The sequence below is a fragment of the Vombatus ursinus genome, unplaced genomic scaffold (genome assembly GCF_900497805.2).
Source record: "Vombatus ursinus unplaced genomic scaffold, bare-nosed wombat genome assembly UNPS02014449.1, whole genome shotgun sequence".
Lineage (NCBI taxonomy): Eukaryota > Metazoa > Chordata > Mammalia > Diprotodontia > Vombatidae > Vombatus > Vombatus ursinus.
Genome location: NW_020954227.1, coordinates 1,625,805 through 1,644,889, shown reverse-complemented (window position 1 = coordinate 1,644,889; position 19,085 = coordinate 1,625,805). Strand labels below are relative to the sequence as shown.

The 19,085-nt window shown below is 37.6% G+C and overlaps 1 protein-coding gene across 1 annotated transcript in view; it reads left to right on the top strand.

Moving 5' to 3' along the window:
• Window positions 1–19,085, top strand: part of STYX (serine/threonine/tyrosine interacting protein) — a 49,073-nt gene continuing 29,988 nt past the window's right edge. The window contains exons 1-3 of the mRNA XM_027861120.1: window positions 1–287; window positions 12,291–12,323; window positions 13,745–13,798. Coding sequence (XP_027716921.1) covers window positions 231–287; window positions 12,291–12,323; window positions 13,745–13,798 — 144 coding nt within the window. The 5' untranslated portion in view covers window positions 1–230. The remainder of the gene's footprint in view (window positions 288–12,290; window positions 12,324–13,744; window positions 13,799–19,085) is intronic.

Below are 19,085 nucleotides of genomic sequence, written 5' to 3'. Positions count from 1 at the left end.
AGGAGGAACAGCATGGCGACGGAGCACGAGCCATTCAACGCTCAGCTGCGCCGCCGTCACCGCCACTGGAGTCTCCGGGAACTAGTGGCCTTCGTGTGTCAGTAGCCAGCCAGCATCCCCGGCCCTCTTGTCTGCTGCAGCCGCTGCTAGCAGTCCCACAGCCTGCCTGAGGGTTACGGGCTGGGCAGCCAGCTGGCCCTCTAGACCACACCGACCAGCTGGCTGGGGCAATGGAGGACGTGAAGTTGGAGTTTCCCACCCTACCACAGTCCAAAGAAGATGCCGAGGTAAGTCAGGCCCCGGGTAGTATCAGGCGACCGCCCGGCCAGAGATAGGCCTTCACCCCGTCAGTCCGGCCTAGGGGGGATCCCCAGGCCTCAGCCTGGCTCCTTGCCGACTCCTTCTCCTGGCCGGGGGCGCCAGGACTTCCCTGGTAAAGTGGGGTTTCGGAGAGAGACCTGCCTCTGAACCGAAGCGCTGACCCGAAGATGGTTTCTCTCAGCGGACTAGAGCGGGGACAGAGAGAGGCAGTCAAGGTCCCCCAGGCAGTTTTGCCTCCTGCTGCCTCTTTTCTGTGGTGCTCCGAGCCAAGCCAGGACGAAAAAAGCTTTTCTTATTCTCTTCCCTGTTGAAAGCCAGATTAGGTTTCAGCCAGTTCCTCCTGGGACAGCAAAGACCTCTGGACTGGAAGGACAGGACTTTGCAAGTACACTTGTAATTTTCCAAAGTTCGGTAGAATTTTGATTGGGAGAGGAGGGAGATGATTAAGAATTTCCATCTAAAAATGTTGGCTCTTTGAGATTAATATAGGGAGTAAGTGACTTGAAGACATTTCAAAATGCTTCCGTAGCCGACGCTTTTGTTTGTGTTTACTATTTTTGTTGTGGTTTACTTAAAGTGCACGTTACCTGATTTGTAGTTGATTTTTCTTGAAGTCTTCATGAACGTATGGAAATCATTTCTTGGTTTCAGAAGTATGAATGTATGGTGCTAGAAAGAAATCTAATATTACTAGTGATCAAAACTTTCCAAATTCCAAACTCAACCCAAAAATGTATTTGAGGAAACAAATGAAAGAATTATTTCATGATGAGCCTGAAAAGGAAGCATTTGTTATTCAAAGATGCCATCCTTTACATTCTTAAACTAAGGAAGCCTGGTATGTGCAGTTATTTAAGCGTTTGCTCTTTTCTGGAAATCAGGAGACCTGAAGGAAAAAGGTAGCTCAAAATGTGTATTGATGGAACCAAGTCTGGGCTCTTCTGTATCAGAAGTTTTGGGGTTTTTTTTTTTTAGGTTTAGATGTACTTAATAATTTTATTAAATTTAGATATTCTGTCATGGCAATTTGTCTTTAGATGTTAGAACCGCCACTACACATTTGACTCACTGCTACACATTAGAATTTCTTACTGTCATTCCTTAGTGAAGGAATGACTTTGGAAACAATAGGTTTTAAAATCCTGTTTTCTTGAATTCAGAAGTGGGAAAAAAAGGGCTAAGTAAGATTTACAGTATAGTCAGTTGTTTTTAAGAATCTTTTCCAAGATTAGCAAGAAAAGTAATAGATGTATTAAGTATGCAAATTTTGGGGGTGCTATTAAGAACTGAAAGCACAGTAATGTCATTTTTATATTATGTTTTTAAAAATCATTTAAGTGATATGAAATTTATCTAATAATCCTTAATTGGATATTTACACAGTGGGATCTTTGTGGTTTGCATATTGGTTTATTTGCTTTCCTAATTTTCCATGTAGGACTTTTAGGCAAATACATGTCTAAAGTTTGAGCTATCAGAATGATCAACTAATATCTTGAGTGACAACATTAGACCTTCTTTTAGGAACTAAGGGAAGAAGGGTAAGGTAAAGTTGTTATTTAGCTGTTTTTCAGTTTTGGCCTTAATAGGGGTTTTCTTGGTAAAGATACTGGAGTGATTTGCCATTTCCTTCTCCAGCTTATTTTACAGATGAGGAAACTGAGGCAAACCGGGTAAAGTGACTTGCCCAGGGTCACATAGATAGTAAATGTCTGAGGCCAGATTTAAACTGAGGTCTTCCTGGCTCTAGACCTAGTAAAGTACCCACTTAAATATCTAGCTGCCCCTTGATGTAGAGTAGGTATTGAAAAGGATGGGGAAAAAGGAGAATTAAAATGCCTGTCAAGTTAAGGAACGGTAAGGTACCATGAAAAATAAGATCCACGTGTTCGATATTAAGATGCGAAAAGATTTCAGCAAGTTAGAATGGTCAGCAAAATATAATATTAAATTAAACTTGACAAATTGCCTACTATGTTCTGGACACTGGGAATACAAAAACAAAAAATTAAATAGTACTTGCCCTCAGGGAGCTTAGTTCTTTACTCTTGGTTTTAGAAACAAGTACACGGTTGAGAAGTAAGAAAGATTTGAGGGGTGTTAGTAGTTTAGCTATATTGATATTGCATTATATGTTAAGTTTACAACACATCTTATATGCTTTATCCATTTTATTTTTGTAACAGGCTTGTGAGATGGTTATTGCAGTTATCACTCCCATTTTAGAGATGCAGAAACTCAGGATACCAGATACTGGAGTTAACCCTGGCTCCCCCCACCTTTTTTTTTTTTTTTTACCTTTTATATTTTACCCATTCAACCAATTGCTAGGTCGTCTTGATCCTATTTTCATACCTCTCAAATTTTTTTCCTCTTCACTCATACAGATCTTTATTTTAGTTCAGACCCTTGTCATCTCTTCCCACAACTATTGAAAAAGCCTACTAATTGGTCTGGATGTCTTCACTCTGTCCTCCGAACAGATACCAAATTGATATTCCTAAAACATAAATCTGACCCTCCCCATCCCTAATCATCCATGGCTACAAGTCAAGTCAACGAGCATTTATTAAGGACTTACTATGTCAATCACTTTGTCAGTAAACATTTATTAAGCACCTATACTGTGCTGAGCAGCAGGGATATCCAGGCAAACAAGACAGTCCATGACCTTGAGGAGCTCACAATCTAATGGGAGAGACATTGCAAATAACTCTACAAACAAGATAGATGTGGAATAAATAGGAAATAGTCCACAGAAGGAAGACACTAGAATTAAGAGAGATTGGGAAAGACTCCCTGTAAAAGGTGGGATTTTATCTAGAACTTGAAGGAAGATGGGGAAGCTATGGGGCAAAGATGAGAAGGGATGAGAGTATTTCATACTTGGGGGATAGCAAGTGAAAATGCTCAGAGTTGGGAGATGGAGTGCCTTGGTTGGGTACATGGGTGGAGGGGAGGGTGTAGTGTAAGAAGAATGGAAAGGTGAAGGAGGCAGGTTATGAAGGACTTTGAATGCCAAATAGAAGATTTTATATTTGATTCTGGAAGTGATAGGGAGCCACTGGAGTTTACTGAGTAGGGTAATGACATGTTTAAGTCTGTGCTTTAGGAAGATTATCTGTCTAGTAGACGAATTAACCAAGCTGTTGCAACCATCAAGTTATGAGATAATACTCTCCAGAAGCAAGATGGTAGCAGTATCAGAGGAGAGATGAGGTCAGAAACAAGACTGTACAAAGTTAAGAAAATAAGAGGAGAGGCAGTAGAGACATTTACTGGACTTCCCAAGGAATTTAGTTACAAAAGGTAGGAGAGATATGGGAAAGTAGCTGGCAGAGATAGATACAGATAGATCAAGTGAGGGTGTTTTGAGGATAGAGGAGACAGGCATATTTGTAGGTAATCTGGAAATAGACAGGGAGAGATTGAAGATAAGTGAGAAAGTAGAGATGATAGAGAAGACAGTTTACTGAAGAGAGGATGCAATGGCATCTCTTATACATGTAGATGGGATTGCTATTGCAAGAAGAACCGAGTCTTGTCATGGGAGAGTGGCATATGGATGACTTGAGATGAGCAGGGAAGAAGACCCTCTCAGAAAAGAGGGGAGTGTAGCTAGAGAAAAGGTGATGGCCTGGGAGAAAACTGAGGGGTGAGGATTTTGGAGCTTGTTGTGTGGATGAAGAATAGGATTTGGTTTTGGGAGGGGGAGAGAGAGAATGCCAATATATGATGATCAGATCAAGAGCAAGGCTCTGACCATCTCTGTGGCTGAGGTAGGATGGAAGTCTTGGGAAATCATTAAGTTGAAGAACTGAGAGGTTAAGGTGTTAGAAGGAGTATCAGTGTGTGTGTCACCTTAGTGTGAGGGCAGGCATTTGGGAGGATAGAAAGATTGTGAGCCAGGCACTGAAATCAGGGAGGGAAAAGTGGAAGTTCCTCTTGGAGCTTGGTAGACAACAGCTAGCAGAATTTTATTGGGCAGTAGATATGGATTGAGTGATCCTCAAAGGAGGAAAAATTACTGAGTGATGGTGGCAGGGGGAAAATCTTGAAATGGCAATGGGGAGCAAGAAGTATTCCAACTCCTCTAACCTCAACTACTGAGTTGGAGGCTTGAAAGTACAGCCAGTGCTGGAAAAGGTGGCCCAGGGAGGCTGTGTTATCAGGAGGGAGCCAGGCCTTAGTGAGACAGAAGGAATGGAAAAGTAAAAGATTTACGATTGAGTAAGTTTATTGCCTATGGAGAAAACATTCTAGAGAAAACAGTGGGAGGCATAGGCAATTTTAGAGTGGGATTTTAGGGGTTGGGGGTTGAAGGGAGTAGAAGTAAGAGATCAGGCAGTGGTGGGCAGGAATAGAGTGACAGCTGGAGAGTCAGAATTGCTGGGTTGGAGAGAGTTTGTTAGTCACTGAGGGATGAGTTTGCGTGGATTTTCATGGTCAGTAGGTCTCTGGATGGAATCTTGCAGTTCAGTTAAGTCACACTTGCTAGGAGCTGAAGGAATGATTATTAATCCCCTTTCCCAAAGACTGGAGACTTGATGGAATGGCCTTTCTCCTCTTTCCTAAAAAGTAGTATGGTGCTTGATGATATAGTGTTTCTCCTCTTCCAGCAGAGGCAGGAGACCTGGTGTGATGGAATGGTGTTTTCACCCTGTTCCTCACTGTGGAATATGCCAGGAACTGTGCTAAATTCTGGAAAGACAAATACAAACCATACCATAAACAACTCATAAAAGGAAGCTGAGGGTAGGGGAGGGAGGAGGTCTGGCGCTAGATTTTGGTAAAGAAAGTTGGAAGAAGAATCAGAAGTGCAGCCTTTGGAGTGATAAAGATCTGGGTGATCTTGGCATCTTTCTTAAAATGGAAGTTCTAGGAGGAATCAAAGGGAGAGGTCGAAGGGGCAGAGGGTAATTCAAGTTTATGAAACTTCCAGGATGGAAAGTTTTCTGGGGCATGGTAGATAGAGTCAGAGAAGAAAATCAGAATTGCTGTCTGCAAAATTCAAAAGAAAAGGCATAGGCAAAAGGGGGTGTGCATATCCTGGGATGTCCCTTATATTTGGGGTAAGGTAGATTTCAAAATTTTTCAGGGAAAGTTGGCCTAGGAGGGAGGGATGGAAGATGCTGAAGAATGAAATTCTAAAGACACAAAGGAAAACAGTTCTAATGAGGATGAAATACTGAATTTTTCTAAAGAGACCAAACAGCAAACTGACCAGCTCATCTAGATTTAAAAAAGAAACATGTAGAACGATGGATATGAGTGTGGCATGGCACAGCCATTCAGCACAGAATGAGCTGAAGTTGGCAGTGGAAACTAAAAACAACAAAAAGGGGTGGGGGGTTTTTATTGTTTTTTTGTTTGTTTTTAAAAGTCATATTGAGAGAAAAAGGATCAAAGAAGAATAAGAACTTTGGGGTGTATGGGATAACTATGACTGAACGGAGAGAAGGCAGGCCTGCTCAATTCTTACTTTGGTTTTTTGTGTTCCTTTTTTTTTTCCTTTAAAATGAGAATTAACTTTACACTGGGAATCACAAAACTAGGAAACATCTGAGACTGGATTTGAACTTGAGTCTTTCTGATTCTAGGCCCATTGCTCTATCCACTGTGCCACCTTGCTGAGCCCCAGCAAGAGAAGGCAAAAAGTTCACTTCTTGATTCCAGATGTAGAGACCGAGTTTCCTTTCTGAGTAAAGATAGCAGAAGATAGAGTTGCAGTGAAGGGACTGCTGGAAATATTTAACATTTTTTTTATCAATGATTTTGTTTAAAAGCATAGATGGTTATGCTCATCAAATTTGCAGATAGCCACAGCTGAGAGGAGTACCTAACATTGAATAACAGGATTCAAAAGGATCTTGACAGGCTTTGACACTGGGTAGAATCTAGTCACATTAAATTCTTTTAATCTTGCAATTGGGTACAAAAAATCCATTTCACAAGCCAAAGAATGGGTCAGATAATGGTTATTCTGAAAAAGATCTAGAGGTTTTAGTAGACTACAAGCTCAATATGAATAAGTAGAGGTGTCTGGAAGCAAAAAAGCTAATTCAATCCTGCATTCAGAGGCTCATAACTTCCAGGAATAGGGAGATGATTATCTCAGTCTACTTTGCCCTGTTAGAAGACTTCATCTGGAGGTTTGTGTTCAGTCCTGGGCTTTATAGTTTAAAAAAGGGTATTGTTAATCTAGAAATTGCCTGGAGAATGGGCAACCAGGGTGGTAAAGAGTCTTGAGCCCATGAGGTTTGGTTGAAGGAACCCAGCATGTTTAACTTAAAGAAGAGAAGACTTGGCCGGGGGCGGGAAACGACATGATAACTGTCTTCAAGTATTTCAAAGGGTATCTTCCTAACTATTAGAGCTGTCTAAAACTAGAATGAGTTATTTAGAGAGGTGATTGGTTTCCTCTTCTTGGAGGTCTCTAGGCAGAAATGACCACTTGCCTGGTATGTTATAGTGGAGATTCTTTTCCTGTATGGATTGGACCAGGTGTCTGCCGAGGTCTCTTTCAACTCAAATTTTATAATTTTGTGATATTACCCTTAGAAATTACATAAGTCCACCAGAAAAATAAACAAAACAAAAATGAAAATAGTTAAACAAAATGTTCAGTATGCTGAATTTACTGATCTTTGGTAATTTCTGAATGGGAATATGAAAGAATACACATTGCTTAGTATCCCATGTTGTCCTTACAAAATATTCATAAGTATTAGAGCATAAGGAGCAATTAATATAAAGAGGCAAATATAATAAAACACAAAATGAGTAATGAAAAAAATAATGAGCAAAAGATACAGGTCTAAGTGAAGATTAATAATAATAATAATACAAATAACAATAATTGGGACAAAGAACAAATTATAGACACAAATTTATGGTCAAAATAATAGTGCTAAAACAACTTATCAAAGCTTTTGGGACCTCTCTAAAAATCCTCAGAGGAAATTTGTGTGTCTCTGAAAAGTTATATAGCTATCCCTTCCACATCATGACTTTCTCCATCACAGTTTCAATATATCACTGGTTGGCATAAGAAATTTTGCAGAAGCCGCAGACGATACCCAAAGGCCAGCAGACAACACAGAGTCAAATACTTAACCCAAATTTTACAATAAGGTACTGTAAACATCCCCTTAAAAGAAAAAAAAATTGGACGTCTTTGGTACAAAGATATTTTGTGTGGGTTTTCCAGATCACCAGTATGCCAGTGCCTCTAACCCCTGAGATGTGGAAGGAGTAATTGTATTAGCAAAACAAAAAGATTAGTGAATTTAGTTTGCAATTAAAATAATAGAAAATAAATAAGCAAGTAAAATGAAGAAATCTTGATAAAGGAACATTAAAGAAACTTTAAAGACTTTACAACAAACCAGAGAGCTTTTTTTTTTTTTTTAACTTTGACCACTCTAGAAAGGTCAGTTATTTTTGTCAGTGTGAGTGTGGGGAATGTGATTTTGTCTAGAGTATAGCTTGATCCATGGTCGTCTTAAAGGTTCTTATGAAAATAAACATATTGTGTTTGTGATTTTTTAAAAATGAATACAATATTGGAAGCATTTATTTTGAACAAAGATCTAACACTGAAATGGAGAAACATTAGAACCCAGTAGAAAAGGGTAAAGCAAGAAAGCCCCATCTTCCTACTGTTATTTCACTAGAAATTAGTTGTGGTAGTAAGACAAGAACAAAATTAAAGATGTAAATATGAGCAAAGAGGACACAAAACTGTCCCTATTTGTGAATGACCTAATGGTGTGCTTAGAAAAGCTCTTTATAGTAGGTTACAAAATAAACCATAAAAATCAGAATTTCAATATAGTATTAACCAAAAAACCCAAAGAAACGATGATAACAGAAAAAATCATTCTAAATAACCATACAACAGGTGAGATATATGGAAGTTATCTTATTAAAACATAAGATTTACAGAAACATAGTTTCAAGACTGGCAAAAAATAAAAGATCACTTATATAATTGGAGAGAGATTCACTGCTCAGGATTGTGCCATGCCAGTTTAATGAAGGTCATTATACTCACTAAAATAACTTACAAAATTTAGTGCTAATAAAATTAATCTAGAAGAAGAAATTATCTAAGTGTAAGAGAAATAACGAGAGAAAATATGAATGAGATTTCAAATTATGGAGTAGAGATCATCAAAACTTGTGGCTACTGGTTTAAAAATCAGGAAAGTATGTTAGTGGAATTATTGTTGTAGTCTGAGAGGTTCAGAGACCCCTCAGAGACTGGAGTACAGGACAGGGTCATCTGGAATGAATTCACAGACTCAAGCATTCTTTGAGTCAAGTTGGCAAATATTTACTGTTACACTTTTCATCAGGCAAGAATTCTTAAGGAACCTGTGAGAAACTGATGATGGGGCTGGGGTTTATATGGAAAAGGGCATGTGAAAGGAGTGCCAGGGATACTAATTAGATAATCTAAAGGTCCAGATGTCTTTGGAAGCTATCGACAGGAAAGTGTGGGGAGTATACCAGACAAGGAGGGAGTTGTCAGAGGCATGGATCTTGGGAATCTGGCAGGAGGAAGAGACCATGGGCCAGCCAGGGACAAAACTCCTTGGACCAGATAAGGCACCCCTCTCTCTCTATCCTGATTAGCAACAAAGAAAAGTTTTCTCACAAGACAGGAGCTTACTTAGGAATTGGGAGGCTTCCAGAGAGACATGATCTTTCACTGAAGAGAAGAACTCTTTAAGAAGCAAAATTGGCCAAATAGAAAAAGAGGTACAAAAATTTATTGAAGAAAAGAATACCTTAAAAAGTAGAATTAGGCAAATGGAAAAGGAAGTACAAAAAACTCACTGAAGAAAATAATTTCTTAAAAATTAGAATTGGGCAAGTGGAAGCTAATGACTTTATGAGACATAAAGAAACAATAAAACAAAATCAAAAGAATGAAAAAATAGAAGAAAATGTTAAATATCTTATTGGGGAAAAAAAACTGACTTGGAAAATAGATGCAGGAGAAATAATTTAAAAATTATTGGACTACTTAAAGCCATGATCTGAAAAAGAGCCTAGACATCATCTTTCAAGAAATTAAGGAAAACTGTCCTGATCTTCTAGAACAAGAGTGTAAAATAGATATTGAAAGAATCCACCAATCACCTCCTGAGATTGCCAAATGAAAATTCCCAGGGATATTATAGCCAAATTTTCAGAGCTCCCAGGTCAAGGAGAAAATATTGTAAGCAGCCAAAAAGAAACAATTAAAATATTGTGGATCTTCATTCAGGATAACATAAGACTTAGCATTATAGGATCAGAGGGCTAGGAATATGATATTCCAGAGGGCAAAAGAGCTAGGATTACAACCAAGAATCACCTACCCAGCAAAACTTAGTATAATCCTTTGGGGGAAAAGTGGACATTGAATGAAATAGAGGACTTTCAAGCATTTCTGATAAAAGGGCCAGAGCTGAATAGAAAAATTGACTTTCAAATATAAGAGGAGCATAAAAAGGAAAACAGGAAAGAGAAATCTTAAGGCTTCAAAAAGGTCAAATTGTTTACATTCCTACATGGAAAAATGATACTTGGGGCAGCTAGGTGGTGCAGTGGATAGAGCACCGGCCCTGGATTCAGGAGGACCTGAGTTCAAATCCGGCCTCAGATACATAGCATTTTACTAGCTGTGTGACCCTGGGCAAGTCACTTAACCCCATTGCCTAACCAAAAAAAAAAGAGAGAGAAGAAAAATGATACTTGTAACTCCTTAAAACCTTCTCATTGTTAGGGCAGTTAGGCGTATACACAGAAAACATAGGTATGAGTTGAATGTGATGATTTTCTTTAAAAAATAAAATAAAATTAAGGGATGAGAAAGAGGAGTACACTGGGAGAAGGGAAAAGGGAGAGGTAGAACAAGGCAAATTATCTGATATAAAAGAGGTGTGAAAGAACTTCTACAATGGAGGGGAAGGTGGAGAACAGGGATAGTATATGAGCCTACTCTTATCAGAATTGACTCAAAGAGGGAATAACATATACCGTCAGTTGGGTATAGAAGTTTGTCTTCCCATATGGGAAAGTGGGAGGGGAAGAGGATAAGAGAGGGGGGGTGGTGCTGATAAAAGGGAGGGAGAATTGGGGGTGGTGGTAGTCAGAAGCTTTTGACTTCTTTTGAGGATGGAGGGTAAAAGGAGAGGGAGAGTAGGACAAATGGGGAAAATAGGATGGAGGGAAATACATAGTAATCATAAATGTGAAAAAAATTTTATGGCAAGTTTTCTGATATAGACCTCATTTCTCAAATGTGTGGAGAACTGCATCAAATTCATTAAAATAAGCCATTCTTCAGTTGATAAATGGTCAAAGGATATATGAACAGCCATTTTTCAGATGAAGTAATCAAAGCCATCTATAATCGTATGAAAATATGCTCTAAATCACTATTGATTAGAGAAATTCAAATTAAAACAACTCTGAGCTACCACGCCATGCCTATCAGATTGGCTAATATGACAAAAAAGGAAAATGACAAATGTTGGAGGGGATATGGGAAAATTGAGACACTAATGCACTGTTGGTAAAGTGTTATACTATTTCAACCATTCTTTATAGGAATTTGGAACTATGCCCAAAGTGTCATACCCTTTGACCAAGCAATAGGTCTGTATTACAAAGAGATTAAAAAACAAAAAGGAAAAGGACCTATATGTAAAAAAATGTTTATAGCAAAGGTATAGCAATGAATTGGAAACTGAGGAGATGTCCATCAATTGGGGAATGGCTGAACAAGTTGTGGTATATGATTGTGATGGATTCTGTTGTGCTCTAAGAAATGATGAGCAGGATGCTCTCAGAAAAACCTAGAAAGACTTACGTGATATGAGCAAAACCAGGAGAACACATACATAGTAACAGGAATATTACTGCATGATGATTAACTGTGACTGATTTAGTTTTTCTCAGCAACACAGTGATCCAAGACAATTCTAAAGGACTTAATGATGAAAAATGCTATCTCCAGAGAATATGGAGTCTGAATGTGAATTGAAGCATACTTTTTCTTTACTTTATTTATCTTGGGGTTTTTTTGGTCTGTGTTTTCTTTTACACCATGAATGACATGAAAATATGTTTTGTATGACATCACACGTATGACTACATCAAATTGCTTGCCTTCTCATGGCGAGGGGGGAGAGGAAAATTTGGAACTCAAAAAACTTTTTAAATGAATGTTAATTGGGGAAAAATAAAATATTAAATTAAAATTTTTAATGACAATAGATGGAAGAAATAAAGATTATCTTTAACACAGAGGTCATACTTAGTAGTGTTTAGTAAGCTGTTAAATTTGTAAACAACACAACAAAGCAAATAAGTAGAAAAAGAAGAAATATTACATTTAATAAATTAACATCTACAATTTTACACTAGGACTGATTTTGTTTGGAGAATCTAAAACCGTAAAGGACTAGTCTAATCCCTCTTTCATTTAGCAGCCCCTCAGATAAGTGAACATGGCTATCATGTCTACTCTAAATTTTTTCTTCCAAAAAGCCCCAGTTCCTTCTACCAGTCCTGGTCATCTTCCTCTCATTTTACTCCTGCTTCTCACAGTGCTTTTCCTAAAGAACACTGGGAAAAGGATGGGATCAAGTGTGAAAGGACCTATGCTAAAATTCTGGTTCTTTCACTACTGTTACTTTAGGGTATATGTTGAAACACTTTTGAGTATCTGTTGTTTTTTGAATATGATTAATGATAACATATTGGTGTATACTGTTAATAAAATCAGAATCATATCTCTAGAAGTTAATTATAATATATTTTAGTTATTGTTTCTTGGTACTTGTAAATAACATTATCAATATAAAATTATTATCTAATAATCTTTAAAGTCATATTGTACTTTATAATTTCTTGCTTTTTAAATTGGGGGAAAATTTTTACTTAACTTTTGGTTTGTGTGTGTTTTTAAGGATTGGACCTATCCCATGAGGCGAGAGATGCAGGTATGATGTTAACCCTTATTCCATTTAATTTTTGTGTAGTTTAAAGCTCATAGTTTTGTCATGTAAATGCATTAATTATCTCTTTCCTTAAAATAGATATCTTAAATCAGATGACTAGCAAAATTGAGAGTAAACGATCTTTTATCTAGAATGTAGACCAAAGTGTTACAGCATTGACACCATCTTGATTAATTATTAGAAAATAAGGCTGTTGACATCATCTTGACTACTTATTAGAAAACAGGCTTGAGATTCAGCTACAGATTTTCTTGTCTAATTTGTATGAACTTGAGTAAATCAGTTCTGTAAAATGAGAATAATATATTTATAACCATTTAAAACATTAGATCATATATTAGTTCTAACGGAGTTCTATTGTGCCTAATTTCCCATGGGGAAATACTGAGTTGGAAACTTTTGATATGAAAGGAATTAAGTTATTGATGAGCTTTTTTACATGTTGGGAAGTATGCATTATAAGACATAGTCATTTTCACCTTGCTTTTCCCTTTTTGGTACAAATATTTATGATATTTGATAGAGCTGGACTGCTGTATTACGCTTAGCCAATAGGGACTATCATCTAACACATAACCAGGGTGAAAATTCTTCAGCTTTTGTAGAGTAAACATTTACTTGCTGTATCAAATCTCTGACTTCATAATTTGATGTATTGAGTTTATTTAGAATGGATACCTGTATTTAACAGCAGCTTTTTTTGAGGTTGCCTATTTAGACTCCAGGTACAATTTTTATATCAAATATTAAATTTATGGTGTTTTTGTTAAATATACAGTAGTAACTGTATTCCTGCCATCACAGTGTCTTTTAATGCTTTTGAATTGGCTCAAAAAGGAGTTGATTTTTTCCTCCAGTTTGATTGTAGAATCTAGCAAGGCATGGAGAATAAGAGGCTATGAAGATATGGAGATGGCACTCTTCTAAAAAGTGTTTTTAGTGTTTATTAGTGTTATCTAATGCTTTTACTGTTTAAGTGAGTTCTAAACATAGTTCATAAAGGTAAGGTTTTAAAGTCTGTTTTAATATTTTTAATTTTAGCATATAGCACACATTTTCATTACTTGTATCAGCTGTTGACTGCACTAAATAACAAGAAGCTTTGGAACATATTTTATACTTCCATGAAAATTCTCAAATCAGTGAACAAAATATAAAACAGTGTGATTTAGTAGAAGAGACATTGGCTTGGGAGTCAGGGGCTGAATTTTAATTTTGTCTTTGCTACTGAATTAATAGTGTGACCTTGGGCAAGTCATTTCCTCTCTCGGCCTTTTTGTTTCTTTATCTGTATAATAAAGTGGTTGGCCAGATGATTTCTAAGGTTTTCTTCCTGTTCTATACTTATCTTTGATGAGTATTTGTGGATTTTAGTTGGTAATTGTAATTGATTTTTCTTTTAGGAAATCTTACCTGGATTGTTTTTGGGCCCATATTCTTCAGCTATGAAAAGCAAGGTATGACTTTTTTAGGTTGTGTTCATAGAAATAATTTATTAAACAAATTTTCTGTTGCAGGTTATCTTAATAACAAAAGAAATCTTTTGGGGGTGGGAACTGTAGAGACAGTGCATAGACATGGTATCCCAAAAGTCTTAGTGCACTTTTAAGTTTATAAATCTTTATATAAAGCTGTAAATTAATCTGTATCTAAATTTATGAGGGCAGCTAGGTGGCACAGTGGATAGAACATTGGCCCTAGAGTCAGGAGGACCTGAGTTCAAATGTGACCTCAGATACTTATCATAGTGTGATCTTGGACAAGTCACTTAACCCTGTTTGTCTCAGTTCTTCATCTGTAAAATGAACTCCAGTTCATCCTCCAGATTGAAATGGCACATCACTCCAGTATCTTGCCAAGAAAACCCCAAATGGGGTTATGGGGACATGACTGAAACGACTCAAAAACAGCAACCTAAATGTATTATTTTGCCTTTTTGTTTTATTAATGTTTTATTTAAAAGAACAAATATTTAAGGACTAAATATAAAAATCACTTTAGAAAACTATTCTGTGCTAGGCTGGTATAAAGTTAAATGTTGAACAGGCTGACTTCAGAAAAACCTGGAAAGACTTGTATGGTCTGGTGTTAATTGAAGTGAGCAGAACCAGGAGAACATTGTACCATAGTAATAGCCACATTGTGCAATGACTAATATTGATAGACTTAACCCTTCTCAGCAATGCAAGGATCTAGGACATCTCCAAAGGTCTCATGATGGAAAATGCTATCCACATCCAAAGAAGGAACTAAGGAGTTTGAATGCAGATCGAAGCATGCTATTTGCTATTTTTTTTTTCTTCTGTTGTGTTTTGTTTCCTCTTTCTGGTGGTTCCTCCTATTAGTTCTAATTCTTACTTACAACATCACTAATGTGAAAATATGTGTAATAGGAATGTATATGTATAACCTGTAACCTATAACACTGTCTTGGGGAGGGAGGAGGAGAAAAATTTAAAACTCAAAAGCTTATGAAAGTGATTGTTGATAATTCAAAATAAATTAATTTTAAAAAATTAAAAATTGTATTTTGCCAAATAAAACACATATTTTGATATTCAAAAAAAGTTAAATGTTAAAGTTGAAATTAGCTCCTGATTAATTGAAACAATTTTCTTTTATGCTGATTATTTTTCTTTGGAGATAAAAGAGATGTAATTTTTTAAGTTCCACTTTAATATGCTTAATTTCTACTTCATCATCTTGAAGGCACACAGATAAATATTTGCATAGCTTAAACTTCAGATCTGAAAAAATCTTGATACAAGAATTAGCTTTTAAGCATTCTTTTCACGTTCTCTTGTGCATATTTAGTCAGTTAAATATATTATCACCTTTCCCTTCCTACTTTGGAAAATATCACTGGAGGTGGAGCCAAGATGGTGGAGGGAGAGCAGTGACTGTCTTGAGCTCTCTCCCAAAGCCCTCCAAATACCTAAAAAAATGACTCTAAACAAATTCTAAAGCAGCAGAACCCACAAAAAGACAAAGTGAAACAAATTTCCAGCCAAAGACAGCCTGGATGGTTCATCAGAAAGGTATATCACGCCAGGCGGGGAGAGGAGCACGGGGTGGCGTGGGCGCACAGGCCACAGCAACCCTGGAGCAGGCCCCAGACGACTGAATCGTGGGCAGCTGTGGCAGTTTCCAGACTTTTCAACCCCTGGATGCCAAAGAGGTCAGTGGGAAAAGTCTGTGTCTGCGGTGAGAGAGGAGGTAGGTCTCAGCTGCAAGTCTCAAGCACAGCTTCTGCGGCCGCGGCTATTTCCTGAGCTTCTGGCCCACAGACTGAGGGGGAATCGAGTGGCTGATCACAGGGGGATTGCAGGGATCTCTTTGCCAGTGCTGAGGCAGGAATCTCTTGTTTGCCTGTGCTTGGATCTGGGTCACAGTTCTGAGGGGCAGTCCTGGGGCAAGGAGGAACACTGGTGTGGTGGAGCTTGTTGTGGTGGTCGTGGAGAGAAAACACCTCACCCCTTATCATACCACCTTGGAAGAACTGAAAATTTACAGGTCCCTAGAAGTACCTCTGAAAACAGCTGTACAAACCCCCGAAGCGTGGGACAATACACTCTTCACATTGGAAGCAGACTTTCACCTTAACAAAGAGTTTAAAACTCACGTAATTGGCCGGGATCATGAGTAAGCAGCGCAAAAAGAATCAGACTATATTACCTTACTTTGGTGACAAAGAAGATCAAAACATATAACCAGAAGAAGAAAACAAAGCCAAAGCTCCTACATCCAAAGCCTCCAAGAAAAATATGAATCAGTCCCAGGCCTTGGAAGAGCTCAAAAGGGATTTTGAGAAGCAAGTAAGAGAAGTAGAGGAAAAACTGAGAGTGATGCAAGAAAATCATGAAAAACAAGTCAACAGCTTGCTAAAGGAGACCCAAAAAAATACTGAAGAAAATAACACCTTAAAAAATAGCCTAACCCAAATGGCAAAAGAGATCCAAAAAGCCAATGAGGAGAAGAATTCCCTAAAAAGCAAAATTGGCCAAATGGAAAAGGAAGTCCAAAAGATTACTGAAGAAAATACTTCCTTAAAAATTAGAATAGAGCAATTGGAAGCTAGTGATTGTATGAGAAATCAAGACACTGTAAAACAAATCCAAAAGAATGAAAAATTAGAAAACAATGTGAAATATCTCATTGGAAAAACAACTGACCTGGAAAATAGATCCAGGAGAGAGAATTTAAAAATTACTGGACTATCTGAAAGCCATGATCAAAAGAAGAGCCTAGACATCATCTTTCAAGAAATTATCCAGGAAAACTGCCCTGATATTTTAGAACCAGAGGGCAAAATAGAAATGGAAAGAATCTACCGATCTCCTCCTGAAAGAGATCCCCAAAGGAAAACTCCTAGGAATATTGTAGCCAAATTCCAGAGTTCCCAGGTCAAGGAGAAAATATTACAAGCAGCCAGAAAGAAACAATTCAAGTATTGTGGAAACACAATCAGGCTAACACAAGATTTAGCTGCTTCTACATTAAGGGACCGCAGAGCATGGAATATAATATTCCGGAGAGCAAAGGAGATAGGATTACAACCAAAAATCACCTACCCAGCAAAACTGAGTATAATCCTGCTGGGGAAAAAATGGTCATTCAGTGAAATAGAGGACTTTCAAGCATTCTTAATGAAAAGACCGGAGTTGAATAGAAAATTTGATTTTCAAATACAAGACTCGAGTGGAACGTGAAGAGGTAAACAGGAAAGAGAAAATCATAAGAGACTTACTAAGGTTGAACTGTTTAAGTTCCTGCATGGAAAGATGATATTTGTAACTCATGAGACCTTTGTCAGTGTTAGGGTAGTTGGAGGGGAAAAAATTTTATGTACTTATATATAGATATAGATAGATAGAGGGCACAGGGTGAGTTGAAGATGAAGGGGTCATATCTGGAGAATAAAATTAAGGGGTGAGAGAGGAATATACTAGGAGAAGGAGAAAGGGAGAGGTAGAATGCTGTAAATTATCCCACAAAAAAAAAAAAAAAAGAAAAGGCTCTTACAGTGGAGGGGAAACGGGGGAAGGTGAGAGGGAGTAAGTGAATATTATTCTCATAGGATTTGACTTAAGGAGGGTATAACATACACACTCAATTGGGTGTGGAAATCTATCTTACCCTACAGGAAAATGGGGGGGAAGGGGACAAGAGAGTAGGGGAATGATAGAGAGGAGGGCAGATTGGGAAAGGGAGTAATCAGAAGGAAATACTTCTGAGGAGGGGCAGGGTCAAAATAAAGAATAGAATAAATGGGTGGTTGGGATAGGATTAAGGGAAATAGAGTTAGTTTTTCACAGCATGTCTACTATGGAAGTGTTTTACGTAACTGCACATATATAACCTATATTTAGTTGCTTGCCTTATCAATAAGGGTGGGTGGGGAGGGAGAAAGGGAGAAAATTTGGAACCCAAAGTTTTAAAAACACATGTTTAAAAAAAATGTTTTCACATGCACCTGAGAAATAAGGAATACAGGAATGGGGTACAGAAAAAAAATTTTTTAATTTTTAAAAATTATAAAAAATTTTAAAAAATTTTAAAAAAATTTTAAAAAAAAATATCACTGAAACCACTGTTGGAATACTATGGATTATAAATAAAATAAGTAAGGTTAGAGACCCAAAGTGAATGAGTGTACTTGTGTGATTACAGAAATAGAAGTATAGAATCCCATTTTAATATATACCATTTCTGTAGAGTAGGGGTTAGAGACTGATCTTGTGATTTTATTAGTAGACAACACCCTCGATAAAGAAATTTCCTCAACTAGTACAGGTCAGCACTTTCTCTGCAGGTTTTAGTCTTAGAGTTGACCAGAGTACTGAAAGATTAAGTGACTCAAATACATTAAGCAATTATTTATTTAACATGCAGGACATTGTATTAGCTTCTCAGGATAGAGATTAGATGAAACATGGTCAGTGCACTCAAGTCATACTCAGTGTAGTCTGGTAAGGTTGAAAAACATGACTGTAACACAAAATATTACAGAAGTGCTTTATAAGGTTACAGAAGTCTGAGGGAGCATTGATTTAGAGATGAAAGAAATCTCAGAGGCCATCTGAGGCAAACTGCTCATTTGCAGTTAAGGAAATTGAAGTCCAGGCAAACTAGTAACTTTAAAAAGGTCACACATGTAATAAAGATCAAAGTAGATTTTGAACCCAGGTCCTCTGACTCCAGAGCTAGTCCTCTTTCAGCTCTGTTGGGGGAAGACCTTAATCATCTAGGGTGATGGAAGAGAAACTTTTTGAGGGAGAGATACCATTTGAGTTGGCCTTTAAAGAATGGTTAGGAATTCAGTAGTTAAGCCCCAGAACCATGCAGCATGTGGGACATTTCCAACTGGATGTCACATAGAAATCCTAAAATAAAAACAGAACTCATGATGTTTCCCAACCTGTCTCCAAACCTCCCTCTGCTTCTTACTCCCCCTTCCCCCCCACCCCTATCTTCCAATTCATTTATCATTACCCTCGAAGTCTAGGTGTTACTACCACTATGCTCTTCTGGTTCTCTTCCTACCTGTCTGATTGCTCCTCCTTAGTCTCTTACTGGCTCAACATTGATACCCCTAACTGTGTGGGTGTTCCCCAGATTTCTGTCCTACTTCCTCTTTTATTTTCTCTCTACATTATTCTCTCTTGGTAATCTGATCAGATCCCATGAGTTTAAACTTGTTTCTTTGCAGATATATGTATCCAGCCCTCCCCTAAGCTTCAGTCC